Source organism: Salvelinus namaycush, chromosome 29, assembly GCF_016432855.1.
Source record: "Salvelinus namaycush isolate Seneca chromosome 29, SaNama_1.0, whole genome shotgun sequence".
Classification (NCBI taxonomy): Eukaryota; Metazoa; Chordata; class Actinopteri; order Salmoniformes; family Salmonidae; genus Salvelinus; species Salvelinus namaycush.
In genome coordinates this window covers 31,950,098-31,965,948 of record NC_052335.1, presented here as the reverse complement: position 1 = coordinate 31,965,948, position 15,851 = coordinate 31,950,098, and the positions used below count along the sequence as shown (strand labels likewise).

The following is a 15,851-nucleotide window of genomic DNA, read 5'->3' as shown; positions in this document are numbered from 1 at the left end:
AGCTTTGGGATTTGCTTTTTCTCTTAGCAGTGAGTTCAGTTAGCTGCTTCTTTATCCTGGGCTCTTCCTAGGTTTAGTAAGCCTCGGTACCATTTCTCTGGTCTGGTACTTCCTACTGTCTGTAAACACAGACCTCTGTGGCCTTGGTTAGCTCATAATATGGTAATTTAGCAGACACTTTTATCCAAAGCCATTTGCAGTGTTACAGAACAGAGCAGAGCAGAACCGAGCAGAACAGAACAGAGCAGAACAGAACAGAACAGACTAGAACAGAATAGAACAGAACAGAGCAGAACAGAACAGAGCAGAACAGAACAGAACAGAGCAGAACAGAACAGAACAGAACAGAACAGAACAGAACAAAGCAGAACAGAACTGAGCAGAACAGAGCAGAGCAGAACAGAGCAGAGCAGAATAGAACAGAGCAGAACAGAACAAAGCAGAACAGAAAAGAGCAGAACAGAACAGAACAGATTAAGCCAGATTAAAGGCCAGGTCACAAGGGACATAAAAAGGATTAAACCAGCTGGGCATTACAAGACAGAAGCCCTGCTAACTCTCTGCCTCTTTATCCACCACACCAACCGACACCAACAACTCTGTACCATGCCAGAAAAGTCAAGGAGCTAAACCATTAGCTAACCCTGCCTTGGCATTACAGTAGTTCTGTTAGCTAACCCTGCCTTGGCATTACAGTAGTTCTGTTAGCTAACCCTGCCTTGGCATTACAGTAGTTCTGTTAGCTAACCCTGCCTTGGCATTACAGTAGTTCTGTTAGCTAACCCTGCCTTGGCATTACAGTGGTTCTGTTAGCTAACCCTGCCTTGGCATTACAGTGGTTCTGTTAGCTAACCCTGCCTTGGCATTACAGTGGTTCTGTTAGCTAACCCTGCCTTGGCATTACAGTGGTTCTGTTAGCTAACCCTGCCTTGACATTACAGTAGTTCTGTTAGCTAACCCTGCCTTGACATTACAGTAGTTCTGTTAGCTAACCCTGCCTTGGCATTACAGTGGTTCTGTTAGCTAACCCTGCCTTGGCATTACAGTAGTTCTGTTAGCTAACCCTGCCTTGGCATTACAGTGGTTCTGTTAGCTAACCCTGCCTTGGCATTACAGTAGTTCTGTTAGCTAACCCTGCCTTGGCATTACAGTAGTTCTGTTAGCTAACCCTGCCTTGGCATTACAGTAGTTCTGTTAGCTAACCCTGCCTTGGCATTACAGTAGTTCTGTTAGCTAACCCTGCCTTGGCATTACAGTAGTTCTGTTAGCTAACCCTGCCTTGGCATTACAGTGGTTAGACTGCTACTAATGAAAAGTAAAGAAGCTGTACGCACTCATCCATTACTGACCTACAGGAAACATCTACCAACACCAAGGTGCTAGTGTGACCTTAAACCAATCTCTCCTTCAAGGGATAGGTAGGTACAGAGAGATCAATATCGTTGTTATGGCCCAGTGCTGTTGTAGGGCCTGCTTCTGTCTCTAATGATAATTCTGCAGAATAACAGCACCTGGTGGTGGGGGTTGGAACAGCAGGCTGTGTGACGGGAGCTGGTTGGACTTGTTTGTGTCAGCAGCTAGCCTAATGAGTGAGATTAGATGACTGATCCCAGCATGTAGCCTAATGGAGCCTTCTGACGTACATAGTGGTGACTCAATCGGGTGTGTGTGTGTGTGTGTGTGTGTGTGTGTGTGTGTGTGTGTGTGTGTGTGTGTGTGTGTGTGAGTGAGAGAGAGAGAGAGAGAGAGAGAGAGAGAGAGAGAGAGAGAGAGAGAGAGAGAGATTCTCTTTCCCTCTGCATGTATAATAACAGAATGTAATTGGATCTTGAGCACCTGGCGACTGATTCTGAGACGTTGTCAGAGCATTTTAGCTTCAGATATGTCCACTTTCATCTGTTTTCTGTAAATGTGTGTGAGGCATTGTGGAAAACATATTGGAACACCCACACCGCACACACACACATACACACACACACACACACACACACACACACACACACACACACACACACACACACACACACACACACACACACACACACACACACACACACACACACACACACACACACACACACACACACACACACACACACACACCTAGATTCTGCTCACTGTTGCTGTCCCTAAAATGAACCTAAAGCAGGTTCAAGTAAAGTAGCAACGTCATTTAGACAAGCTGTATCAACGTAGATGTAACACCGGATGAGTGACAGAATTCAGTTATTCAACTGTCGTTTGTTTTGAAAAATACTTTATTTTAGCCATCGGGGCTATAAGAAAAAACTACCAGGCAACTGGAGCTAATCTCTTTCTCTCTTCCTCCTCTCTCTCTCTTCTTCTGCTCCTCTCCCTCGTTTAGACTCCTCCACTAACTACATCAGACAGCTGGAGACCAAAATGAGGATATTGGAAGACGACAACAACAAGCTTTTGACGCAGGTGAGGCCGCACGCACGCACGCACGCACGCACGCACACACGCACGCACACACACAGGCACACACACACAGGCACACACACAGGCACACACACACAGGCACACACACACAGGCACACACAGTACAGAGCCCTGGTGTGATGTCGCCCACAATAGAGGGGAGGTGGGAGGGAGAGGGGAGGAGGGTGGGAGGGAGAGAGGGAGGCTCTTCCAGTTCACCAGGAGTTCACCTGGTTTTGGGGGATGGGGGGAGAGAGAGGGAGGCTCTTCTAGTTCACCAGGAGTTCACCTGGTTTGGGGGGAGGGGGGGAGAGAGAGGGAGGCTCTTCTAGTTCACCAGGAGTTCACCTGGTTTTGGGGGAGGGGGGGAGAGAGAGGGAGGCTCTTCTAGTTCACCAAGAGTTCACCTGGTTTTGGGGGATGGGGGGAGAGAGAGGGAGGCTCTTCCAGTTCACCAGGAGTTCACCTGGTTTTGGGGGATGGGGGGGAGAGAGAGGGAGACTCTTCTAGTTCACCAGGAGTTCACCTGGTTTTGGGGGAGGGGGGGAGAGAGAGGGAGGCTCTTCTAGTTCACCAGGAGTTCACCTGGTTTTGGGGGGTGGGGGGGAGAGAGAGGGAAGCTCTTCAAGTTCACCAGGAGTTCACCTGGTTTTGGGGGAGGGGGGGAGAGAGAGGGAGACTCTTCTAGTTCACCAGGAGTTCACCTGGTTTTGGGGGAGGGGGGGAGAGAGAGGGAGGCTCTTCTAGTTCACCAGGAGTTCACCTGGTTTTGGGGGGTGGGGGGGAGAGAGAGGGAGGCTCTTCAAGTTCACCAGGAGTTCACCTGGTTTTGGGGGAGGGGGGGAGAGAGAGGGAGGCTCTTCTAGTTCACCAGGAGTTCACCTGGTTTTGGGGGGTGGGGGGGACCAGTCTAAATGTCGCCTTACATCAACATGTCAGGTGCATCAGCTTCCCTATATCGAGATGACATCAAAACACGCACACACACACGCACGCACGCACGCACGCACGCACGCACGCACGCACGCACGCACGCACGCACGCACGCACGCACACACACACACACACACACACACACACAGCTAGTGAACAAAACATTAAACGTGTTGTCTTGCCGTATACGTAGGCTTATATGCACTTTTAAACCCATGCATAATCAATCCTAAAACCTATCTCAGCATAATCATCAGCCATATGTTATAACATTAAATATGTTTTGTATTTTTTATCCTTTGCCATAACATTGTGCTGTATGTTATGCTATTATGTGAGGCTCAGTTCACTTCAGGGAAAGCACCTTCAAGAACCGTACCATAAACCAACTCAGATATCGGCTCAGTTCACTTCAGGTCAAGCACCTTCAAGCACCGTACCATAAACCAACTCAGGTATCGGCTCAGTTCACTTCGAGCACCGTACCATAAACCAACTCAGGTATCAGCTCAGTTCACTTCAGGGCAAGCACCTTCAAGAACCTTACCATAAACCAACTCAGGTATTAGCTCAGTTTACTTCAGGGCAAGCACCTTCAAGAACCTTACCATAAACCAACTCAGGTATCAAGGAAACGTAGGTTTCGCGGAAAGAGATCAGGATGCCTTGTAAGGATCAGGCGACGAGTGGCTAATCTGCCCTTGCCTTCCGTTCTGATAGCTAACGTTCAATTGCTGGAAAATAAATGGGAAGAACTGAAAGCACGTATATCCTACAAATAAAATAAAATGTATTTATAAAGCCCTTCTTACATCAGCTAATATCTCAAAGTGCTGTACAGAAACCCAGCCTAAAACCCCAAACAGCAAGCAATGCAGGTGTGGAAGCACGGTGGCAAGGAAAAACTCCCTAGAAAGGCCAGAACCTAGGAAGAAACCTAGAGAGGAACCAGGCTGGGAGGGGTGGCCAGTCCAATGGGACATTGAAAACTGTAATATCTTATGTTTCACCGAGGTGTGGCTGAACTACAACATTAATAACATACAGCTGGCGGGTAACTCTATCGGCAGGATAGAACAGTATGTTTTGTATTTTTGTGTAAGACACAGGGCGGGGACCTATGCATATTTGTAAACAATAGCTGGTGCACAATATCTAAGGAAGTCTCAGGGTTTTGCTCGCCTGAGGTAGAGTATCTCATGATAAGCTGTAGACCACACTATCTACCTAGAGAGTTTTCATCTGTATTTTTTGTAGCTATCTACATACCACCACAGACTGAGGTTGGTACTAAAACTGCACTCAATGAGCTGTATTCTGTCATAAGCAAACAGGAAAATGCTCATCCAGAGGCGGCGCTTCTAGTGGCCGGGGACTTTAATGCAGGGAAACTTAAATCAGTTTTACCTCATTTCTATCAGCATGTTAAATGTGCAACCAGAGGGGGAAAAAATAGACCACCTACTCCACACACAAAGACACGTACAAAGCTCTCCCTCACCCTCCATTTGGAAAATCTGACCATAACTCTATCCTACTGATTCCTGCTTATAAGCAAAACTTAAAGCAGGAAGCACCAGTGACTCGATCAATAAAAAAGTGGTCAGATAAAGCAGATGCTAAAGTACAGGACTGTTTTGCTATCACAGGCTGGAATATGTTCCGCGATTCTTCTGATGGCATTGAGGAGTACACCACATCAGTCACTGGCTTTATCAGTAAGTGCATTTAGGATGTCGTCCCCACAGTGACTGTACATACCCCAACCAGAAGCCATGGATTACAGGCAACATTCGCACTGAGCTAAAGGGTAGAGCTGCTGCTTTCAAGGAGCGGGACTCTAACCCGAAAGCTTATAAGAAACACCCGCTATGCCCTCCGACGAACCATCAAACAGGCAAAGCGTCAGTACAGTACTAAGATCGAATCGTACTACTCCGGCTCCGACGCTCGTTGGATGTAGCAGGGCTTGCAAACTATTACAGACTACAAAGGGAAGCACAGCCGTGAGCTGTCCAGTGACACGAGCCTACCAGACGAGCTAAATAACTTCTATGCTCGCTTCAAGGCAAATAACACTGAAATATGCATGAGAGCATCAGCTGTTCTGTACGACTGTGTGATCACGCTCTCCGCAGCCGATGTGAGCAAGACCTTTAAACAGGTCAACATTCACAAGGCCCCTGGGCCAGACGGATTACCAGAACGTGTACGCTGAGCATGCGCTGACCAACTGGCAAGTGTCTTCACTGACATTTTCAACCTCTCCCTGTCTGAGTCTGTAATACCAACATGTTTCAAACAGACCACCATAGTTCCTGTGCCCAAGAATACTAAGGTAACCTGCCTAAATGACTACTGACCTGTATCACTCACGTCTGTAGCCATGAAATGCTTTGAAAGGCTGGTCATGGCTTACATCAACACCATTATCCCAGAAACCCTAGACCCACTCCAATTTGCATACCGCACCAACAGATCCACAGATAATGCAATCTCTATTGCACTCCACACTGCCATTTCCCACCTGGACAAAAGGAACACCTATGTGAGAATGCTATTCATTGACTACAGCTCAGCGTTCAACACCATAGTGCTCTCAAAACTCATCACTAAGCTAAGGACCCTGGGACTAAACAACTCCGTCTGCAACTGGATCCTGGACTTCCTGACGGGCCGTCCCCAGGTGGTAAGGGTAGGGAACAACACATCCGCCACGCTGATCCTTAACACGGGGGCCCCTCAGGGGTGCGTACTTAGTCCCTTCCTGTTCTCCTTGTTCACTCATGACTGCACGGCCAGGCACGACCCCAACACCATCATTAAGTTTGCAGATGACACAACAGTGGTAGGCCTGATCACTGACAACGATGAGAGAGCCTATAGGGAGGAGGTCAGAGACCTGACCTTGTGGTGCAAGGAAAACAACCTCTCCCTCAATGTGATAAAGACAAAGGAGATGATTGTGTACTACAGGAAAAGGAGGACTGAGCACACCCCCATTCTCATCGACGGGGCTGTAGTGGAGCAGGTTGAGAGCTTCAAGTTCCTTGGTGTCCACATCACCAACAAACTAACATGGTCCAAACATACCAAGACAGTCATGAAGATGGCATGACAAAACCTATTCCCCCTCAGGAGACTGAAAAGATTTGGCATGGGTCCTGAGATCCTCAAAAGGTTCTACAGCTGCTCATCAAGAGCATCCTGACGGGTTGCATCACTGCCTGGTATGGCAACTGCTCGGCCTCCGACTGCAAGGCACTACAGAGGGTAGTGCGTATGGCCCAGTACATCACTGGGGCCAAGCTTCCTGCCATCCAAGACCTCTATACCAGGCGGTGTCAGAGGAAGGTCCTAAAAATTGTCAAAGACTCCCGCCACCCTAGTCATAGACTGCTCTCTCTGCTACCGCATGGCAAGCGGTATGGGACCGCCAAGTCTAGGTCCAAGAGGCTTCGAAACAACTTCTACCTCCAAGCCATAAGACTCCTGAACAGCCAATCAAAGGGCTACCCAGACTATTTGCACCCCTCCCCATGCTGCAGCTACTGTCTGTTATTATCTATTCATAGCCACTTTAATAACTCTACTTGCATGTACATAATTACCTCAATTACCTCGACACCGGTGCCCCCGCACATTGACACATTAACTCTGTACCGGTACTGCCTGTATTTAGCCCCGCTATTGTTATTTACTGCTGCTCTTTAATTATTTGTTATTCTTATCACTTACTTTTTTAGGGATTTTCTTAAAACTGCCTTGTTGGTTAAGGGCTTGTAAGTAAACATTTCACTGTAAGTTCACTTCAAGCACCGTACCAATAAACCTACTCAAGTATTGGCTTTGAAGACATAAAAGCGATTTAATATATTTTAATTCAGATATTTTATTATTTTTTTGTCACTTATTTTATCTCCCTTCAGATTACTATGTAGGCAAAGTGTGTGGGCTGAAACTAATGACACCAAACTTTTTTCATCAGGGCAATTCAGAGTAATTAATAAGTAGACCTAAAGATTGGCCTGCAGTACCTTTTACATAAGGACCCCTAATATTAACTTTACTTTAGAAACCTTTTGGTAAGATAATAATATCCCTGCTTTGTGATCGTCACAGATAAAGCACCTGTCTAATATCCTCCTACGTAGCAAGACATGGCGGTTGGTTGCTCAAAAGATGTTGCCAAGTGTTCCGTGTTAAAGCTTATTCAGTCACAGTGTACTTTGTTTAACACTTACCTTAGAGTCACACAAAACAACCTGTCAGCCATCCTCTCATAACATATCATGTTCCCCACATTCAGCCCTGTAGCATATATAGTTTATCACAGATACAGAGAAATAAAGTACCTCGCCAACTCTAAGGTGCTACAGTGTGTTGTGTTGTACCGAGGCCTGGGAGGTGAGTGTTATACTACAGTGTGTTGTGTTGTACCGAGGCCTGGGAGGTGAGTGTTATACTACAGTGTGTTGTGTTGTACCGAGGCCTGGGAGGTGAGTGTTATACTACAGTGTGTTGTGTTGTACCGAGGCCTGGGAGGTGAGTGTTATACTACAGTGTGTTGTGTTGTACCGAGGCCTGGGAGGTGAGTGTTATACTACAGTGTGTTGTGTTGTACCGAGGCCTGGGAGGTGAGTGTTATACTACAGTGTGTTGTGTTGTACCGAGGCCTGGGAGGTGAGTGCTATACTACAGTGTGTTGTGTTGTACCGAGGCCTGGGAGGTGAGTGTTATACTACAGTGTGTTGTGTTGTACCGAGGCCTGGGAGGTGAGTGTTATACTACAGTGTGTTGTGTTGTACCGAGGCCTGGGAGGTGAGTGTTATACTACAGTGTGTTGTGTTGTACCACAAAAAAAAAAATGTAATGTGAATTTTTATTTGGCGTACCCCCGATGGCATTGCGCGTACCCCAGTTTGAGAGTACCTGTTATAGACTAATGGAGAAAAGTAACTTACAATGTTATAGACTAATGGAGAAAGTAACTTACATTGTTATAGATTTATGGAGAAAAGTAACTTCGAATGTTATAGACTAATGGAAAAAGTAACTTACATTGTTATGGACTTATGGAGAAAGGAACTTAGATTGTCATAGACTAATAGAGAAAGTAACTTACATTGTTATAGATTTATGGAGAAAGTAACTTACTTACTGGAAAGAAATTGAGGTAGATTTCTACACCTAATGATAAGGTATTTAATGTATTTACTCAATACTCCAGAGATATGTAGTAAAGTTAACATGTCACAATACTAGCCATTGTAATTTCTACTTCTCCTGTTCTGTGGAGAGATTTACTTCTCATGTTCTGTGGAGATATTTCCCACGTCCATGTGTTGTGAATGTGAAGCAGTGAAACTGAGTTTATTGTAAAGGAAACAATACGAGATTACCAATGGAATGTAGACCCTATTAACGGGCTTTATTGTGTGGTTTACACTTCAAAATGTGTAAAGAGCGAGTAGGCAGTGGGCTAGACACAACAATGGAAAGACCTGGACACAATGGAAAGAGGTTGGCACACCCCTATTTAGCATATTCACAAAAAACTCTGCCTTGAACACTACTTTAAAGGTACTTGAATATTTAGTGACTTCTGTCTACTTGAGTATTGAAGTGTGTTATTATAACAGTCCCCCTGTCCACGGACATACATGCACCTCTTTAGAAAGACTAGTGTAGTGTTACTCTGGCTCGGCTGTACAATAGTTCAACAGTCTGTTAAGAGTGGACAGGAGAAGAGGAGGGGACCGCATCCTGTCCTAGTGTCGTGGCCGCCTGTTTCACCATGGCCCCTCATCATAACTTAGACAGGAAGTGATGTGTGACGCCGAGCCAGGGTTCCGTCACCTCTCAGGACATTGTGATGGATGGGGAACAGGGCTGTTGCCATGAGGAGATGCCAGCCTGTCTTACAGACCAATAGTGTATTGTTCTGTTTGTCTCGCTCAGCAGTATAAGAAGCTGAAGTGGAAGTTGGGAAGTATGTTTCATTAAATAAAGCATAATGCCAAGGAGGTGGGATTCTTGGTGGAGGCTGGAAGCACAGACGGAGGATCTCAGTTTTCATTGGGAGGCAAGGGAGAAATAATGTTGTGATGGTAAAAGGTGAGGAGCAAGGGAAACACACATGGGAAACACACATGTTATGTTCTTCTATCCTCGTGGGGACCTAAAATGGTAAAAGACTGAAGGGGGAGGAATAAAGGAGGAGTAAAGGAGGAGTAAAGGAGGGGTAAAGGAGGAGTAAAGGAGGGGTAAAGGAGGGGTAAAGGAGGAGTAAAGGAGGGGTAAAGGAGGAGTAAAGGAGGGGTAAAGGAGGAGTAAAGGAGGAGTAAAGGAGGGGTAAAGGAGGAGTAAAGGAGGGGTAAAGGAGGAGTAAAGGAGGAGTAAAGGAGGGGTAAAGGAGGAGTAAAGGAGGAGTAAAGGAGGAGTAAAGGAGGAGTAAAGGAGGGGTAAAGGAGGAGTAAAGGAGGAGTAAAGGAGGAGTAAAGGAGGGGTAAAGGAGGAGTAAAGGAGGGGTAAAGGAGGAGTAAAGGAGGGGTAAAGGAGGAGTAAAGGAGGAGTAAAGGAGGGGTAAAGGAGGAGTAAAGGAGGAGTAAAGGAGGAGTAAAGGAGGAGTAAAGGAGGAGTAAAGGAGGGGTAAAGGAGGGGTAAAGGAGGAGTAAAGGAGGAGTAAAGGAGGGGTAAAGGAGGAGTAAAGGAGGAGTAGAAGAAGAGAAAATTAGGGACTTTTTTCAAATGTATTTATTTAACCAGGCAAGTCAGTTAAGAACAAATTCTTATTTTACAATGCCGGCCTACCCCGGCCAAACCCTAAACCGGACGACGCTGGGCCAATTGTGCAACGCCCTATGGAGCTCCCGATCACGGCCGGTTGTGATACAGCCCGGGATCGAACCAGGGTGTCTGTAGTGACGCCTCTAGCACCGAGATGCAGTGCCTTAGACCGCTGCGCTACTCGGGAGCTGGAAGAGTGATGGGATGGGGGGAATGTGAAGGAACATGAGCCAGAGGTGCAGTGATGGAATGCTAATTTTATCTCTGGAGCGCATGTCATTGTGGGAGAAGGCTGTGTTCTGCATTCAGTCCCATGACACACAGGAGCGCCAGACGTGACACACGCGCGTAGCTCACTGGGTTTATTTACAGCTCTGGTTCTCCTAGCATCATGCGCTGGCAGCGTACTGCGCACACAACTGTGTGACATGGGGAAATGTCATAAGGAACATGGGTTCCCTTCCCTCAGGGAACAGTGGTCTAGAGAACATAAAGGCGTTTCTTTCTGTGGCCCAGCCGTGTGTATGGGTAAAAAAAAGTGTGTAGGCCTATGGTGGATTGTTCTGTTATAATCTCCACCCGGCACAGCCAGAAGAGGACTGGCCACCCCTCATAGCCTGGTTCCTCTCTAGGTTTCTTCCTAGGTTTTGGCCTTTCTAGGGAGTTTTTCCTAGCCACCGTGCTTCTACACCTGCATTGTCTTGCTGTTTGGGGTTTTAGGCTGGTGTGGCCAGCCTGATGTAAGAAGGGCTATATAAATACATTTGATTTGATTTGATTTGTATGATGACGTCTCTCTCTCTCCTCTCTGACTCCCCAGCAGCAGTGTGACCCGGGGGACCTGCGTGTCCTGAGGAAGGGGATGACCCTGTACCACTCTGAGTCTCAGCTGTCATCCCTGCCACAACGCCAGGACGCACTGCACAACGTGAGTACACACACAAACACGTTATGTTCTTCTATCCTCGTGGGGACCTACAATTCATTTCCATTCAAAATCCTATATTTCCTAACCCCTAACCCTTACCATAACCTTAACCTGTAACCCAAACCCTAAACCTAACTCCTAACCCTAATTCTAATCCTAATTCTAATCCTAATTGTAACCCTAAACCTAAACCTGACCCCTAAATTTAAACATAGCCTTAGTTTTCCCTACGAGGGAGAATTTTCCTTGTTTTACTATCCTTGTGGGGATTTTGGGTCCCTACAACGATAGAAGAACCCCCCCCCCCCACACACACACCTCTCTTTACTTACAGAATACACATCTTCACCCTCTTTTCTTACCCCCATCTTCTGCCTTTCTTTCTCCCACTCTCTCTCTAACACATCTCAACCACCCACAGACTCACCAGGCCTTTAGGCTTCCGTCTCCCCAGAGCCTGTTTCAACTGAATCCTGTAGAATGAAATTAATTAGCCACTCTGACCCCTGACCTTTAACCTCTCTCCACTACCAGAGGAGACCGACCGGCTGGTAATTGAGAGAAACCAGACCTCTCTTTGACAACACCCTGATGACCTCACTCCACAGAATCAATACTGCATTTAATCAGGATCTAGTGTACGACCCAGTACACAGACCCTACATACAGCCCCAGTACTGCCTTTAACCAGGGCCTACAGTAGCATACTGACAGGCCTAAGACACCCAGTACACTGGGCCTGTTCTTCAGTCTCACAAAATTCCCATGACCTTTGACCCATGAGTCTCTCCAAGGCGGGACAGGAGCAGGACGGATGGCCAAAAGAGGGGGGACCTCCTCATGTTCTCATCTCTCACTCTGACTCTCTCTCTCTCCCGTGGAACAGTGTTTCAATCCAATGACTTCAGAAGCTACTATATACTGAACCATCATATTTCCATGAAGAAGAGATCACCATAGAACAAGATGTTCCTTTCGACCTCTATTGACATGACTTGCCTGGTTAGAGCTGAATGAATACAATATCCTCAGACTTGCAGTAGTGTACAGTAAACTTCTTCCACCGGTGTATATTTATCGAATTAGAAAGTGTTTAATTTCCTACATCTTGTTTTGGTCCTGTTGTCGTGACGTCTCCATGGAGACCATCTCATTATGGTCTGTACTGTGATTGATTGGCTGGCTTCGGATGTGGCCTGAGTTCACCCAAGCGTAAGAGAGAGAGATGGGGAGAGAGAGAGAGAGAAAGAGAGAGTTAGTGAGGGGGGTGGAGAGGTAGGAGGCAGAAAGAGAGGGACAGAGAGATGAATGAGCGAGAGAGAAAGAAAGAGAGACAGAGACGTAAAGTGAGAGAGAGAAGGGGCTGTGGACAGGACAGGCAGTGGAGCTTCATGTGATTCTGAAGTTTCTGTCCTGTTCTTTCTGTTCCAACCAACAACCGTTCTCTCGGTGCAGCCTGTTAGTTAGTTAATAGGATGGCTTCTTCTCCCATCATCATCATGGTTTTATATTTAGCTGGCTCTCCTCTCCTCTCCTCTCCTCTCCTCTCCTCTCCTCTCCTCTCCTCTCCTCTCCTCTCCTCTCCTCTCCTCTCCTCTCCTCTCCTCTCCTCTCCTCTCCTCTGCCCCCCTGTGCTCTCCCTTCCTCTGCCCTCCTCTCCCCTCCCCTCCTCTGCTCTCCTCTCCCTTTGTTCAAACTGCCCCACTTCTACTTTTAGGTCACGTTGTGTGTGTGTGTGTGTGTGTGACTGTGTATCTCTCTTTGTGTGTGTGTGCGTGTATCTCGGTGTGTATCTGTGTGTATCTGTGTGTGTGTGTGTGTGTGTGTGTGTGTGTGTGTGTGTGTGTGTGTGTGTGTGTGTGTGTGTGTGTGTGTGTGTGTGTGTGTGTGCCTGTGTGCGTGTGTGTGTGTGTAAGCACAACAAATGAGTGAGACAAAGCTCCGTTCATTTGATTCACACAGACACTAGATAGTCCGCTCCTCTTCTCCACTAAGACTCTTAACACTAGAGACCATGGTTTCTGACTGTATGTGTTCCTCCCCACACTGGAAGGCCTAAGTAAGGCTGATTATGCAGGGTACTGAGCACACTGGAAGGCCTAAGTAAGGCTGATTATGCAGGGTACTGAGCACACTGGAAGGCCTAAGTAAGGCTGATTATGCAGGGTACTGAGCATACTGGAAGGCCTAAGTAAGGCTGATTATGCAGGGTACTGAGCATACTGGAAGGCCTAAGTAAGGCTGATTATGCAGGGTACTGAGCACAGGACTCAACATCCATATGAACAGTAAACCACTGTTGGCTGTGATTTTTATCTGCACCAAAACCTTTACTTACCCAGCAAGGAATATAACCCAAGAGCAGTTCCGCTAACACGTCTCACACTGTGGGTTCCGCTAACACGTCTCACACTGTGGGTTCCGCTAACACGTCTCACACTGTGGGTTCCGCTAACACGTCTCACACTGTGGGTTCCGCTAACACGTCTCACACTGTGGGTTCCGCTAACACGTCTCACACTGTGGGTTCCGCTAACACGTCTCACACTGCGGGTTCCTGTCATGTTTTGTCTTTTGATTATCATGTCTTGTCCCTGTGCTTCCCTTCCATTTGTCTCCCTCTGCTGGTCTTAGTAGGTTCTTTCCCTCTCTCTTCCCCTCCCTCTCTTCCTCTCTCGCTCTCTCTCTATCGTTCCGTTCCTGCTCCCAGCTGTTCCTCATTCTCCTAACTACCTCATTTAATCTTTCACACCTGTCCCCTATTTTGCCCTCTGATTAGAGTTCCTATTTCTCCCTCTGTTTTCCGCTTCTGTCCTTGTCGGATCTTTGTTTGATGTTTGCTGTTCCGTGTCCTGGTTCCGCCCTGTCGTGTTTTTGCCTTCATCAGATGCTGCGTGTGAGCAGGCGTCCTGGTTCCGCCCTGTTGTGTTTTTGCCTTCATCAGATGCTGCGTGTGAGCAGGTGTCATCTAAGATATATCCAGGAGTACCGTTTTGTTTAAGTTTGGAATAAAGACTCTGTTTTTGTTAAGTCGCTTTTGGGTCCTCATTCATCTGCATAACAGAAAGATCCGACCAGTATGGACCCAGCGACTACGGATTCTCGCAACACTGCCATCGAGATCCAGGGAGCAATGCTCGGCAGACACGAGCAGGAATTGTCTGCTGCTCGTCATGCCGTTGAGACCCTGGCCGCTCAGGTTTCCAACCTCTCAGGACAGTTTCAGAGTCTTCGTCTCGTGCCACCTGTTACTTCCTGGTCTTCCGAGTCTTCGGAACCTAGGGTTAATAACCCACCATGTTACTCTGGGCAACCCACTGAGTGCCGCTCCTTTCTGACCCAGTGTGATATTGTGTTTTCTCTCCAGCCCAACACATACTCACGAGAGAGAGCTCGGATCGCCTACGTCATATCACTCCTTACTGGTCGGGCTCGGGAGTGGGGCACAGCTATCTGGGAGGCAAGGGCTGAGTGTACTAACGATTATCAGAGCTTTAAAGAGGAGATGATACGGGTTTTTGATCGTTCAGTTTTTGGGAAGGAGGCTTCCAGGGTCCTGGCTTCCCTATGTCAAGGTGATCGATCCATAACGGATTACTCTATAGAGTTTCGCACTCTTGCTGCATCCAGTGACTGGAACGAGCCGGCGTTGCTCGCTCGTTTTCTGGAGGGACTTCACGCTGAGGTTAAGGATGAGATTCTCTCCCGGGAGGTTCCTTCCAGCATGGACTCTTTGATTGCACTCGCCATCCGCATAGAACGACGGGTAGATCTTCGTCACCGAGCTCGTGGAAGAGAGCTCGCGTTAACGGTGTTTCCCCTCTCCGCATCTCAACCATCTTCTCCCATCAGCTCAGAGACTGAGCCCATGCAGCTGGGAGGTATTCGCATCTCGACTAAGGAGAGGGAACGGAGAATCACCAACCGCCTTTGTCTCTATTGCGGTTCTGCTGGACATTTTGTCATGTCATGTCCAGTAAAAGGCCAGAGCTCATCAGTAAGCGGAGGGCTACTGGTGAGCGCTACTACTCAGGTCTCTCCATCAAGATCCTGTACTACCTTGTCGGTCCATCTACGCTGGACCGGTTCGGCTGCTTCCTGCAGTGCCTTGATAGACTCTGGGGCTGAGGGTTGTTTTATGGACGAAGCATGGGCTCGGAAACATGACATTCCTCTCAGACAGTTAGGGAAGCCCACGCCCATGTTCGCCTTAGATGGTAGTCTTCTCCCCAGTATCAGATGTGAGACACTACCTTTAACCCTCACAGTATCTGGTAACCACAGTGAGACCATTTCCTTTTTGATTTTTCGTTCACCTTTTACACCTGTTGTTTTGGGTCATCCCTGGCTAGTATGTCATAATCCTTCTATTAATTGGTCTAGTAATTCTATCCTATCCTGGAACGTTTCTTGTCATGTGAAGTGTTTAATGTCTGCTATCCCTCCTGTGTCTTCTGTCCCCTCTACTCAGGAGGAACCTGGTGACTTGACAGGTGTGCCGGAGGAATATCATGATCTGCGCACGGTCTTCAGTCGGTCCAGAGCCAGCTCCCTTCCTCCTCACCGGTCGTATGATTGTTGTATTGATCTCCTTCCGGGGACCACTCCCCCTCGGGGTAGACTTTACTCTCTGTCGGCTCCCGAACGTAAGGCTCTCGAGGATTATCTGTCTGTTTCTCTCAACGCCGGTACCGTGGTGCCTTCTTCCTCTCCCGCCGGAGCGGGGTTTTTCTTTGTTAAGAAGAAGGACGGTACTCTG

The 15,851-nt window shown here is 47.5% G+C and overlaps 1 protein-coding gene across 1 annotated transcript in view; it reads left to right on the top strand.

The window, feature by feature from the left end:
* LOC120024161 (coiled-coil domain-containing protein 85C-B-like) overlaps nt 1-15,851 on the top strand; it is a 110,620-nt gene that overhangs the window by 85,089 nt on the left and 9,680 nt on the right. The window contains exons 2-3 of the mRNA XM_038968327.1: nt 2,366-2,445; nt 10,985-11,092. Coding sequence (XP_038824255.1) covers nt 2,366-2,445; nt 10,985-11,092 — 188 coding nt within the window. The remainder of the gene's footprint in view (nt 1-2,365; nt 2,446-10,984; nt 11,093-15,851) is intronic.